This window comes from Salvelinus alpinus, chromosome 21 (genome assembly GCF_045679555.1).
Source record: "Salvelinus alpinus chromosome 21, SLU_Salpinus.1, whole genome shotgun sequence".
In the NCBI taxonomy this organism is placed as follows: Eukaryota; Metazoa; Chordata; class Actinopteri; order Salmoniformes; family Salmonidae; genus Salvelinus; species Salvelinus alpinus.
In genome coordinates this window covers 26,657,652-26,672,683 of record NC_092106.1, presented here as the reverse complement: position 1 = coordinate 26,672,683, position 15,032 = coordinate 26,657,652, and the positions used below count along the sequence as shown (strand labels likewise).

At 42.7% G+C, this 15,032-nt stretch overlaps 1 protein-coding gene across 1 annotated transcript in view; it reads right to left on the bottom strand.

Annotated features, from left to right (window-relative positions):
- Positions 1 to 15,032, bottom strand: part of LOC139548142 (G protein-activated inward rectifier potassium channel 4-like) — a 33,365-nt gene that overhangs the window by 11,231 nt on the left and 7,102 nt on the right. Inside the window, exons 2-3 of the mRNA XM_071357574.1 lie at positions 9,396 to 9,478; positions 4,359 to 5,232 (exon numbers count right to left, since the gene is read on the bottom strand). Coding sequence (XP_071213675.1) covers positions 4,359 to 5,232; positions 9,396 to 9,458 — 937 coding nt within the window. The 5' untranslated portion in view covers positions 9,459 to 9,478. The remainder of the gene's footprint in view (positions 1 to 4,358; positions 5,233 to 9,395; positions 9,479 to 15,032) is intronic.

Sequence of the window (15,032 nt, the reverse complement as noted above, 5' to 3'; positions counted from 1 at the left end):
TCAAGGCGAGAGAGAAATTAAAGTTGTCAGTGATATAAGCTGCTGACTAAGTGTTTTTGTCCAATCTACAGGGTGGTAAGGTCATTAGCATGAAATTGAAGCTGTTCCAATCCCTCATCTCCTCTTAATATGCTGTCTCTGTCAGAATTCAGAACGCTGTAGCATTCTATCTGCAGGTGGCTCATACCTTATAGATTGTGTGTATGAGTGTTTATATGATAGGCTCTGTTGACAGCAGCAGCAAATGTCAGATTTTATTTTTGTCAATGAGATTATGCTTATGCAATCAGATGCTTGCTGAAGGGCTATAAATGTCCACACTGCAAAAAATGTACACAAAAAGTGCAGTTTACTGTACTTCAAGAGATGGAGATGTGTTTTGCATTGGTGGCTGTTTAGCAAATCATCTGCTTGGCTATAGGAATGGATCCCACTAACCATCCAGATGATTCCACTATTAGTCTGAAAATCCTTACTGTCTGTCAACAGCACGTTAGCTACCGTACAAGCCTAGTAATTTATCACTGCAGCAGATGATGTACCTCATATAGAATCTATCTAGCCATAACAGAGCAGGCTAACAAACCTTTGTAATGACAAAAAAGTGAGCCATCATTCCCAATTTAGGTACTGTGGGCTTCGATCCAACAGTAAGAGTTGTAGACCTATGGTTTCTCTGGCTTATAGCCAATACCAAGACGACTGATCACTTGGGCCATTCGTCAGATGCAGTACAGATGCAATTTACACAAAGTCCACAAAATCAATGTCATTAGCAAGAGCCGACCATATCCCCCCGTAGCATTGATTTCCTCTCCTGCAGATTAACAACATTTAATGCAAAATGGTTGAAGGCCACAATTCCCAGGTCAGGAGATGTCCTTCTGTTAATTCCGTGTGATTGCTAAAAAACGTGTGATTGCTAAAAAAAAACTTTAGTATCATGACATAGTGGGGGAGGGGTCAGAATTACTCAATGATCAGTGCTTGCCATGACGACACGGTCCAGTCTGCCATGCTCTTACTGGTCAAGAGGAAAGTGATGCGATTTAATGCCTGTGTCTAGGCATCAGGCACAGTGTGAGTGTAATGGTTGACTACTGGTGGTATGAAAAGACAAATTAAATAAGCCCCCCCCAAAAAATAGAGCAGAAATGTTCAGATGTATGAAAGGCAGTGACAGATCAAATTAGTGGTTGGTGATTTTTGTATTTTAAAAACAGGGGAGGTTAAAACGCAGACAGAAAATCCTCTGTCCACCGATTAAAATATTCCTAATTATGCTGCTGTGTTTTTCTTGTAGTCACTGCATTTAAACTGCATTTATATGATGGGGAGAAATACTGTCTGGTAATATGGTCAGGTGCGACAAAGACCTACCAAAGCTGCAGCTGGCTCAAAATGCCTTGTCGTTAACTGCACACACAAAACTAACATCAACACTATGCATGATAGTCTTTCCTGGTTGAGGAAAGATTAACTACTTCTCTTTTTGAGAAATATTTTTATGTTAAAAATGCCTACGTGCTTGTATAATCTATTTACATACATTTTTGTCATTTAGCAGACACTCTTATCCAGAGCAACTTACAGGAGCAATTCAGGTTAAGTGCCTTGCTCAAGGGCACATCGGCACATTTTTTACCTAGTCAGCTCAGGGATTCAAACCATTAACTATTCAGTTACTGGCCCAAACCGCTTAACCGCTAGGCTACCTGCATACACTTCAAACAGACATGTCCCACCAGACACGCCACAATGGGTTTCTTTACGTTACCCAAACCAAAATGAATGATTTTGACCAGATTTAATGCGTCACCCAGTTATTTATAGAGTCATGCTATCGCGTAATGCTCTGCCACCAGAGGTTACTCAGGCAAAAAGCAAGCTTAGTTTAAAAAGAAACTGATTAAAAAGACATATTGTATCACAGATCCTCTCCTCTTTCTAAAGATCTAATTTAACTGTACTGCATATAGGACTATTAATATTTGTATATATGAATAGTGTCTAAATAGTATTTTGGTTTTCTCTTGGTGTCTTACCAATATATAGCTGTTATTTTAATCCCAATTTTTTTTAGGAAGGGTATTTGCTGCATGTGCAGTAGTCCCAGTCGGTATTAGATAGAACGTCGTGGACCCGTTCGCCTGTGGGGAAAACAACCTGTGGTTACCTAGGTTACCCAATTGCCTCACAGCTAAAATGTTAGTTTTTTCAAACAGAATTTTCTTGTTGTCTGCTTGTTTTAGAATATTATAAAACTCCATTAAAGAAAAGTAAAACAGGTCTAAATATTACTTTTCAATGTTGCCTGCTCTCGAGCGTTCTCTGTACTTAGAAAAACCTAATATTGTAGAGCTTCTCTCATGTCCCTTTTCATGATGGCGCTAGCAGCCACGTGAGTGAGTGCTAGTTAGCTCCCGACTGGAACAATAAGCTAGCCAAAACCAACAACTCTAACAAACAGACTATACCGCTACAAGTAGTAAGTGGAGTTACAAACTGACTATTCTAAACAATTTCCCACCAATATGCTTGGGTGGCTAATGCTACTTCCTGACATTGCATATATTCAGGGTAAACAACAGACTGCTGCAACCTGATTGGCTGAGCCAGTCCAGTATGGTGGTGGAAAAAGGTGATTCATGAAGAAAGTATGCATATTTTCCCCGTTTTTTCCCACCTTCTCGCCATTAAGTCGAGTTAAGGAGGAAATTGACGTCTTTGCTACCTGAATGGAGAATGTTTTATGTACGAACCGGTCCATGGGGATACAAGTGTATAGCAGGCTGCATACATTCCCTTTGGACTGTAAAATGAAGCGACTCAATATCGCCATCTGCCTGCCTTTGGGCTAGACCTTCATCAAGGAGCACAAAGAAATAATTGCATCATTGTATCTTTTTATTCCCTGACGAAGGCCATGCTGCCGAAATGCGTCACTTAAATGAGTTTTTAAATATTTGTTCCATTGAACATGCCATACAAATAAAGGCATTGTAATTACATGAAGAGTGCCTTGTTTCTCCTTTCTTTTTAAAAACATTAATATCTACAAGGAAGAAGAAAAATTATGACCCTACTGAATAAAGTAAGCAAGTGACATGTATAATGCATTATTATTTAGATTAGTGCATTATAATCTGTCCTTGAACAAAGGCCAATACACAATGCGTTAGGCTTGCACATACAGTGTTTACCTGAGTGGACTAATTCACCACAGGAACATATTTGGAGCAAATAAGGAATTAGCAGTGGAGTGTGGCCAGGGCTGTACAAGTGTCGCCATTCCCTCTGTTACAGTGATAAATAAGCAGATTTCCTCAATCAATAATCAATACAAAGACTTCCAAGGCTACCAGGAAGCTAGCTGGGGATCTCGTGAATGCAAATAGTTCAAGTCTCTGGGATGCAACTCACTAGGCATGAGACAGTTTTTTTTACAGTTTGAATTTAAGTGTAAATTCCTGGCTATTTTACAGACGTGTATAAAAAGGTGGTTCTGTGTTTTTGGTGGTAACATTCCAGAGAAGAGAATACGTTAGCCAGGCCAGTACTGTCTGCAACCCCCCTGGAGCGCTTTCTTTCATTACTGCAACACCTCTCCCTAAACACAGACCAGCGTGGGAGGCTAACGCTCCTTCCTTTAACAAACAAACTCTCAAAGAGGCCTCCCTGATGCACCAACATAGGGGAGATGCGGGCCTCAGTATGGATGTGGAAACATTTGCCTACCTGCAACAACCTTCCAAATAAAGACCCTGCCCACTGTTCTTTTTTGGGTCATTTGTCTTTGTGGAAAATTACAAAGATGGTCATGGTAACAGGACATAACCTATGCTCTCAAAAAGCTATATTTTTTTATTTTTACATGGTCTCTTATGAAACTAGAACAGCCATATTTACCTGAGTTGGTAAATATATTTATTACTGTATATGCAGATCCAAACCACATGGTACCTTTAGAAATTGTGTTTGTATGGGTTGGAAATTGTCTGGTTTGTTGAATGAAAGACATGACATTATCAATGAATATGAAGAACCACAATGGATTTACTGAACAGACAAGAGTTGAAATGGAACTGACTAAGGCCCTATTCAGAAACAACACCAAGCTGTCCCCTACCCCCTATTCACTAGTGTAGATGCAAAATTATTGATCAATTCCACCAAGCCTATCAGAAGACAAGGTGGCGCTACTACCATATTGCTTATATAACTATCTAATTGTTTCAGGTCTACATGAGGGGTCTATGGGCTAGGGTTCCAATACACTAGTGAACTTCACTCAGGTGACCACTAACCTGGTGCCCTATACTCTAGTGACCTATTAGCCTTGGTTCAAGAGGACGTACCCGTAGCTTCGACCATGCCCTCCAGGATGACCACGATCTCAAACTCCTCCTTATCCATCTGTGCCTGGGACAGCTCCCAGAAGGGGCTCTTCTCGTTGATCTCGTGGGAGATTATGAGTGGGGAGACCAGGAAGAGCCGGTCGTCTCCCGTGTCGAAGCCGATGTTGATGTCCGTCTGGTTGAGAGGGATGAACTCCCCCTCCTTGGTCTGCTGTGAGCGGATCAGCTTGGCCCGGATGGAGGCCTCCACGATGTGGGAGTTGCGCAGGTCCCCAACTCTGAACATGAGACACAGCTTGTTGTCCCGCACAGAAATCACCGCCTTGTGGGAGAACATGAGCGTCTCGGCACGGTTTTTGGGCTGGGAGATCTTCACAAACATGCAGCCCACCATCATGGCATTGACGATGGAGCCCAGGATGGCCTGGATCAGCAGCAGGATGATGCCCTCAGGGCACTTCTCTGTGATGACACGGTAGCCATAGCCAATTGTGGTCTCCGTCTCGATGGAGAAGAGGAAGGCCGAAACGAAGCTGTTGAGGTTCTCAACGCAGGGGGTCCAGCCCTCCTCGTCGCTGTGCCACAGGTCCCCTCGGATCAGGGCGATGATGTACCACAGCAGGCCGAAGAACAGCCAGTTGACCACGTACACCAGAGTGAAGATGAAGAGGCTGAAGCGCCAGCGCAGGTCGACCAGGGTGGTGAACAGGTCGCTAAGGTAACGGTAGGTCTCCTGCACGTTACCGTGGTGAACGTTGCACTTGCCGTCTTTCTGCACATAGCGTTGCCGGGGCTTCTTGACGGAGTCGGCGATGAGGTGGGTGCGCTCGGTGGTGATCTGGGCCTCCCGCATGTGTTTGGGAAGCTTTTGCACCTGGAGAGACACAGAGGAAGAGAGACAGTTCCGCTGAGACATTGGTCACAATATCATTGTCTTCAGTAGTTAATGTTTGGAGCCAGGAGTGACCTGTTCAGGAAAAACACTGGGTTCTCGTTACAGTCTATCGCTTGAGACCATTGTTTTTCCTGGTCAGGTCAAAAGGTCAGCAAAAATGTCTGCCTCTATTCATGTGCAATGTCCCCATATTACCCTTGTTGCTACAATGTGTGAAACGTCCTCATATTACCCTTCTTGCTACAATGTGTGAAATGTACTCCTATTACCCTTGTTGCTAAAATGTGTGAAATGTCTTCATATGTCTGTGTGAAATGTCTGTGTGGAATTTCCTCATATTACCCAGTGCTGTCACACTGTCATGTTATATGAGAAAATACACATTCTCAACCTTTTAAGTAATTGCTTTGACTTCATCCTCAACCACCTTCAACTGCCACCCTCATTGGGGTACGTGCAATGCCGTCGGGGGTTACGCCAAATAAAAACGTGATTCACATTTAAAAACAGTCCATTTATATTTTCCAATGGGGCTATACATTTGGGTGAGGTTTTTTTCTTGCCTGAGTAGCCTTGTTTCACTGGCAAAAATAAAATTAAACCATCTAGTGTTCAGCGAAATAACAACACAATGTCAAATACAGGTAGCCTAGTCAAATAATTAACATCCAATCACATTAACCATTACTCTCTTGTAGGAATTCCACTAACGGTCCGTATGTAGCCAAACGTAGTTGCTGCTCATGTTGGTATCTGTACTGATGGTGCAAAAGAAATGACAGGTAGACATAGTGGAGTGGTAACGCGCATGCAAGCAGTTGCTCTCGACGCCACTTGGGTACACTGCAGCATCCAGCGAGAGGCTCATGCTACCAAGGGAATGCCTGACATTCCTGAATGATCTGAATCTAGGATTACAGGGACTCTCTGAAACTATATTCAATGTGCGGGACAAAATTGAGGCTATGATTAAGAAGTTGTAATGCTTCTCTGTCTACATTAACAAGGACAACACACAGGTCTTTCCATAATTGTATGATTTTTTTGTGCAAATGTACTCAAGCTCACGGACAATGTCAGATGTGATATAGTGAAGCACCTGAGTGAGTTGGGTGTGCAATTACGCAGGTACTTTCCCGAAACGGATGACACAAACAACTGGATTCGTTATCCCTTTCATGCCCTGCCTCCAGTCCACTTACCGATATCTGAACAAGAGAGCCTCATCGAAATTGCAACAAGCGGTTCTGTGAAAATGTAATTTAATCAGAAGCCACTGCCAGATTTCTGGATTGGGCTGCGCTCAGAGTATCCTGCCCTGGCAAATTGCGCTGTTAAGACACTGATGCCCTTTGCAACCACGTACCTATGTGAGAGTGGATTCTTGGTCCTCACTAGCATGAAAACTAAATACAGGGAGAGACTATGTGTGGAAAATGATTTAAGACTGAGACTCTCTCCAATACAACTCAACATTGTAGAGTTATGTGCATCCTTTCAAGCACACCCTTCTCATTAATCTGTAGTGAGTTATTCACAATTTTCGATTAGCAAGTAAGGTTTTCTATGTAAGATGGTTAAATAAAGCAAAAGTATTGATTATTATTATTATATTATTTGTGCCCTGGTCTTATAAGAACTCTTTGTCACTTCCCATGAGCCGGGTTGTGACAAAAACTCACACTCATTCTTATGTTTAATAAATGTATTGTATAGTGTGTGTGTGGCAGGCTTGCAATGATGGCAAAAAAACAACATTTGAGAGTGCGCTGACCCTGGTGCTAGAGGGGTACGCAGCTGGAGGTTGAATGTTTGAAGGGTACGGGACTATAAAAAGTTTGGGAACCGCTGCCCTGGCTAATTTAAATGAAGGGTCGTGATACTGTAGCTGCACTGCTCCCATAACATTGTGTGAGAGAGTGTCTCTCCAAGCACATGGTGCATCATGACTGTGGGAGGGAGAAGAGAGAGAGACCACAAGGGTATGGGGCCTTCATTCCTCATTGTTGGCCCAGCTCCAGACAGGCGATCTGTTTCCACTGCTGCGCCTCTCCTGTACCTCACTCCCTATGGGACACTGGCAGGCCTGGATAGGAACATAGGAGGCTGCTAATCTAGTCTCTTTTTTTGCAACCTGCATTGAGTATGATTCAGATCCAGCTCCAAAACTGAAAGAATGGCTCGCTATGTTCAATTGGAGGAATTCAAATTAAAGACATGCCCTTGAAAATACATGCTATAGTCCTGCAAATGATTTAAATATAGATCTGAATACTGTAAGCAGGTTTCCATTGACCCAGGTTTATTCGACAAAAGCAAAACAAAAAGTAATTGTGACACTTAATGGAAACAGCAGATATAGGAGGAATTCTGTAAAGATGTACAACATTTTTATCCATTCGACAGGGGTCGAGCAATAAACTTTATATATTGCGACAAATTATGATGGAAAAGGGGTTTTTCGAATAAATGCTTGCCCAATCATTTTGAAGGTACACAGTCCATGTGATGTCAACACGTAACGATGAAGCCCCACTCCACATTTAATTCGAAATGCCTACTGCCTGTTAAATCTATCTTTGTAGGATCCTTGTCCTGACTTTCAAAAATGGCTTATTTGCTTTGACTTTTGTGCAAGTTTCACCATCCAATTATTTCAGATCTACAGGTGTGCAAGTTTCACCATGGCACGGACCGTGGCGATACGTTGACACGAGAATTATTAGAATATGGTAAATATTAGTAAATTCTTGCATTCTATCCATGCTGGCTTTTGTGGGCTACCTGAGACATGAAACGGATAGGTGGGAGGGCATACAGCCTGTCACCAATTTATTAATCGCCAATTTGTCTAAATAGGTAATGGAAATACATCAACCACTTCCTTTTTAATCAACACTGTAGATTCTTTTTAGCTGTGACGTCATTTCGGCCAGCTGTTTTTATTGACACAAGATAGTTAAATGGAAACGTACCATAGCAGACAATTGTCAAACCTATTTTCTATGAAAATTTTGTAAATGTCGACAAAAAAAATCACTGGACAAGTTCATGGAAACATAGCTACTGTTTGAAATTCTAGCTAGGGACTCTTCGTTGTAGTTCTATAAACACACGCACATTAGGAAAGTATTCCATGTACCAGATGTTGCTTTATTGATATATTATATAGTAATGAAAGTTTTGACAGTGAAGTGAAAGACAACACCCATTGACCAATACAGCAATTAGTCACTCAATGACATTGGGATCCTGTGACGTGTGTTTGGGAGAAAGCAGGGGTTACTTGAAACTCTTCTTCATTTAATTTGAGCCATTTTTCTACAGCAGGAAAATAATCATATAGCAACAGGAAATGTGAATTATCATGTGGATTAGAATGGACATTTTTGTAGGGGTTGCTACATTTTTTGTAAATTTCTAAGTGGAAATTACAAACTTCAGAATATTTTTTAAACCTTGAATACACTACACATTTTACATTTCCTGCATTGCAAGTTATCCTCCAACAGGGTGAACAAATTAAGATCCTACATCTGTACCTGTACAGTCCTAAATCAAAGACAATGGACCTATTTGTTTCCATTTGAGAGTGTTAAAGAAATTCCTAATTGAGTGATTGATGAAGCCATCACAGACAGTGCTACAGTAGTGCAGCCAGCCCAGAGTCAATGACGTCCCCAGGGCGGATACTCCATAAACAAATTAATTAGCAGTTGCTGTGTGCTGGTGTTTTTCCACAATTGGTTTGCCTCACCACACTCAGGAAGAATAAATTAAATCGCCTCTGGAATAAAGACAAATAACCTGGACTATTTCACCATCCATTATCAGGACATGTGAGTCGTTTTCTCACAATCATCCTCTCTTTCCTTCTCCATGGTAGTGGGCTGAACCATCCATCCTCTTCCGCAGAGACAGACAGGCACACACACATGATCACCCTTCTAATAGGAAACTCATGATCCACAATGTTTCCCCCTCGTCCCCTTATATTTTCCCCTTACACCAGACACTTCCATCTTTCACCACCCCCTCTTTCTTTCCCTCTTCCTTGCTCTCTCTCTACCTCCCAGCAGTTTCACACAGGACAATTGGGGGAGGGAGAGGAATGTGTGTGTGTATGGAAAACATGTTCTTACTGCTGTGGGTGTGACTCCTATCTCCATGTCGTGGTCCATGTGGACTTGAGAATCTCCTGCCATCCTCAGGTGGAGTTCAACACCTGTGGGGAGAGAGGGAGATGGAGATTCAACAAGCAGGGAATATCCAATGAATTCAGCATTTCACTTTCATTAATGCACAGAATTATGCATCAATCAAATCTCAACAATAGATTGTTTTTCACAATATATCCCCTAAGATCAATCAGGAAAAATCAAGGATCAGGAAAAATTCTGCATAGTCAATACTGCATTGACTGATAACCCTGCAAAAAAATAGTTTTCTACACATATCATGTCAATCACTTTAACGAAATCAGTACTACTATGCCAGTCATCTGTTTGAATAGGAGCCACTACTAACAGTGAGCCTGAATCGTAACAATGCATGCTCAGGTCTCCATTTTCATGTCAAATCTAGGCTAAAACAGTATATTCCAACAATCATACTATTATTCCATTAAGAATGCAAATCCAGTACATTACTTCATTCATTACTTCATGCTACAGTAGGTGATATGTGAGGACAGTGAAGTCAGTAGTGAGGACATTAAAACAGAGCCTCAGTTCATCATAATAAGACAGACCTTTTTCACCAACACAGAATGCTAATGTGTGGATTAACTCTGGACTCACATGAGAAATGGGACTCACTCTGTTAGCTAATTTGTCATCTCTGAATGAAGCAGTCTCAGCTGTCAGTAGCTACCGTGTTCAACCTTTGTTATCCCCCCGAGGAGGAGAGGAGGAGAACACATCAGTGCCAGTACGCTGCCTGGGCTGAACACCAACCCAACTGTTAAAAGCCCTGATGCTGCACGGACAAGCTGACCACTACTTGAATCACAATAATCACCAGCCTGGACCCTTCACAATCTGTTCACAGCAGATTTTTATGTCTTAATTTCTTTGTTTAAACTTCCCATGTGCCTACAATAATAACTCTTTCGCTTTTTTTGAAGTAACACCATGACATGTGATTTGATGTAGTTTCGAAGACTTCTTTTCGAACAGTAAATGTGGTTTCTTTGTTGTTGTTTTAGGTCTATTGGTGTAATACATTGATCTAGTGACAGACTGCAGTATCTGTGCTCTGATTTTAATGTGCTAGAAATTGTATTTTTAAACATCAATTGCATACTCAAACCGACAGAGGGGGAAAAAAATGATGAATAATATTTTTTGGCAATAGGATTAAATAACACATACGTGACGTCAGCACTACAGATATGAGAGTGGGAGAGGGCAAGTCGATAGGGACTAATTTTAGCTGCAATTTCACAACACCATTTCAGTTATATAAAAGTGTAATGACTGATAGGGTCACTGGTGTTTAAAAATAATCCAATAGAGTGACAGAGTGTATGAACTATGTGTTCCATAATCACCAATCAGCAGAGGTGTGGACCCAAGGCACATGACTTGGACTCGAGTGAGACTCGAGTCACAAATTTGATGACTTGAGACTCGACTTGATAGAAAATAAAATTTGAGACTTGACTCGGACTTGGAGCCTCAAGACTTGGGACTCGACTTTAACTGCCTAGAAGGCCAGCATCCTGGAATCGCCTCTTCACTGTTGACGTTGAGACTGGTGTTTTGCGGGTACTATTTAATGAAGCTGCAAGTTGAGGACTTGTGAGGCATCTAGGGTCACATGTGCCAAATACAACAAGTGTAGACTTTACCGTGAAATGCTTACTTACAAGCCCTTAACCAACAGTGCAGTTCAAGAAGAAGAAAATACTTACCAAGTAGGCTAAAATAAAAAGTAATAATAAAAAATAACACAATAAGAATAACAATAATGAGGCTATATACAGGGGGCACCAGTACCGAGTCAGTGTGCAGCAGTACGAGTAGCAGCAGTGTACACGAGGGGGGGTCAATGTAAATTGTCCAGTGGCAATTTATATGAATTGTTCAGCAGTCTGATGGCTTGGGGGTAGAAGCTGTTGAGGAGCCTTTTGGTCCTAGACTTGGCGCTCCGGTACCGCTTGCCGTGCGGTAGCAGATTAAACAGTCTATAACTTGGGTAACTGGAGTCTCTGACAATTTTATGGGCTTTCCTCTGACACTGCCTCTTATATAGGTCCTGGATGGCAGGAAGCTTGGCCTCAGTGATGTACTGGGCCGTTCGCACTACCCTCTGTCACGCCTTACGGTCAGATGCCGAGCAGTTGCCATACCTGGCGGTGATGCAACCAGTCAGGATGCTCTCGATGGTGCAGCTGTAGAAACTTTTGAGGATCTGGGGGCCCATGACAAATCTTTTCAGTCTCCTGAGGGGGAAAAGGTTTTGTTGTGCCCTCTCCACGACTGTCTTGGTATGTTTGGACCATGATGGTTCGTTGGTGATGTGGGCACCAAGGAACTTGAAACTCTCGACCCGCAGCCCCGTCAATGTTAATGGGGGCCTGTTCGGCCCTCCTTTTCCTGTAGTCCACAATCATCTCTTTTGTCTTACTCACATTGAGGGAGAGGTTGTTGTCCTGACAACACACTGCCAGTTCTCTGACCTCCTCCCTATAGGCCGTCTCATCGTTGTCGGTGATCAGGCCTACCACTGTTGTGTCGTCAGCAAACTTAATGGTGGTGTTGGAGTCGTGTTTTGCCACGCAGTCGTGGGTGAACAGGGAATACAGGAGGGGACTAAGTACACACCCCTGAGGTGTTAAGGATCAGCGTGGTAGATGTATTGTTGCCTACTCTTACCAGCTGGGGGCGGCCCGTCAGGAAGTCCAGGATCCAGTTGCAGAGGGAGGTGTTTAGTCCCAGAGTCCTTAGCTTAGTGATGAGCTTCATGGGCACTATGGTGTTGAACGCTGAGCTGTAGTTGATGAACAGCATTCTCACATAGGTGTTTCTTTTGTCCAGGTGAGAAAGGGCGGTGTGGAGTGTGATTGAGATTGCGTCATCTGTGGATCTGTTGGGGCGGTATGCGAATTGGAGTGGGTCTAGGGTGTCCGGGAGGATGCAGTTGATGTGAGCCATGACCAGCCTTTCAAAGCACTTCATGGCTACCGACGTGAGTGCCATGGGTCTGTAATCAATTAGGAAGGTTACCTTCGCTTCCTTGGGCACAGGGACTATGGTGGTCTGCTTGAAACATGTAGGTATTACAGACTCGGTCAGGGAGAGGTTGAAAATGTCAGTGAAGACACTTGACAGTTGGTCCGTGCATGCTTTGAGTACACGTCCTAGTAATCCGTCTGGCCCAGCAGCTTTGTGAATGTTGACCTGTTTAAATGTTTTGTTCACATAGGCTACTGGGAGCGTTATCACACAGTCATTCAGAACAGCTGGTGCGCTCATGCATGCTTCAGTGTTGCTTGCCTTGAATCGAGCATAAAAGGCATTTAGCTCGTCTGGTAGGCTCGTGTCACTGGGCAGCTCACGTCTGGGTTTCCCTTTGTATTCCGTAATAGTTTTCAAGCCCTGCCACATCCGACGAGCGTCAGAGTCGGTGTAGTAGGATTCAATCTTAATCATGTATTGACGCTTTGCTTGTTTGATGGTTCGTCTGAGGGCGTAGCTGGATTTCTTATAAGCGTCCAGATTAGTCTCCCGCTCCTTGAAAGTGGCAGCTCAGCCTTTAGTTCGATTCGGATGTTGTCTGTAATCCATGGCTTCTGGTTGGGATATGTACGTATAGTCACTGTGGAGACGACGTCGTCGATGCACTTATTGATGAAGCCAATGACTGAGGTGGTGTATTCCTCAGTCATATGAATCCCAAAACATATTCCAGTCTGTGCTAGCAAAACAGTCCTGTAGTGTAGCTTCCGCGCCATCTGACCAGCTCTGTATTGAGCGAGCCACTTGTACTTCCTGCTTTAGTTTTTTCTTGAATTCAGGAATCAGGAGGATATGATTGTGGTCAGATTTGCCAAATGGAGGGTGGGGGAGAGCTTTTTATGTATCTCTGTGTGTGGAGTAAATGTGGTCTAGGATTTTTTTCCCCCTGGTTGCACATGTGACATGCTGGTAAACATTTGGTAAAACTGATTTAAGTTTGCCTGCATTGAAGTCCCCGGCCATTAGGAGCGCCATTTCTGGGTGAGCATTTTCTTATGGCCTTATAGAGTTGGTTGAGAGCAGTCTTGGTGACAGCTTCGCTTTGTGGTGGTAAATAGACGGCTACGAATAATATAGATGAGAACTCTCTTGGTAGATAGTGTGGTCGACAACTTATCTTAAGGTACTCTACCTCAGGCTAGCAATACCTTGAGACTTCTTTAACATTAGACATCGCACACCAGCTGTTATTGACAAAAAGACACACACCCTCACCCCTTGTCTTACCAGAGGTAGTGTCTCTGTTCTGCCGGTGCATGGAAAATCCTGCCAGCTCTATATTTTCCTTTTCTTCGTTCAGCCACATCTCAGAGAAACATAGGATGTTACAGTTTTTAATGTCCCGTTGGTAGGATAATCTTAATAATAGGTCATCAATTTTATTTTCTAACGATTGCACGTTAGCAAGGAGGATGGAGTTGGGAGTTTACTCGCTCGCCTCCGGCTTCTCAGAAGGATTCCCAATCTGCGTCCCCTTTTCCAGTGTCTTTTCTTCACGCAAAAGGCGTGGATCTGGGCCTGTTCCAGTGAAAGCAGGATATACTTCTCGTCGGACTTGTTAAAGGAAAAAGTTTCTTCCAGTCCGTGGTAAGTGATCGATTTTCTGATGTCCAGAAGTTATTTTCGGTCATAAGAGACGGTAGCAGCAACATTATGCACACAATAAGTTAAAACATTCTCAAGGTTTGGGTGGTTACTGGGTACATGTCTAAAGACAGCTGTAACATCTAACTGCTTTCAGTATTGTGGGATGAAGATATATTCTGGTGAATTAATAACAGTATTTGTGAGGAAGAAAAGGGCTACCTAGTTGACAAGCATTATTCGGGCAGGCAGCCCTCCAAAGTGATAGTGTTTGGTGCAGACAGACCATGCTTTCCATCTGATCCTGCAACCTCCTGTGCACAGGTAGTTAGGCTGTATGATTCTTCTTGCTTAGAGAAGTGACGGCATGATATCCCTACTTGATATTGGCTGCTAACATGAATCACTTTCAGCTCAAATGCAGGTGTAAAAAAATAGTTTATTTCTGTATCTTAAGTTTTGAAAATGCATTGCCATTTCTGGCTGTATTGACAGGCTACATTTGCGCAGCCATTGTGTGCGCATTCATGTGTGTGCGCAATGCTCGCAAGCTTTGAACCACTGCTTTTTGGGGAATGGGGGTCAAAAACTGAGAATCACTGAGCTAGCCGACAGATTTCTGATTTGCTATACAGCTATAAGATCGGGTGCAACACAAACATCAAATTGTAAGGAGAGCATTGCCATAAATAAATATGCAGCTACAAAAAATGTGTGATCAAGAATATCAACTGTTTACTTTGCAAACTCACCATCAATGGAGCCTCAAGCAACAATTACTAGCATAGTCAAAACTTGACTATGCTAGTAATTACTAGTATGTCAAAATTGCTTGAAATGCATCATTTACTTATGAAGCTTGCATTTGGAATTTGTTGTTAAAATGAATTATTACATAATCAAAATATGTTGTAGACAAAATAATGAAAAGTGCTGTCTGGTAGCCTCAATAAA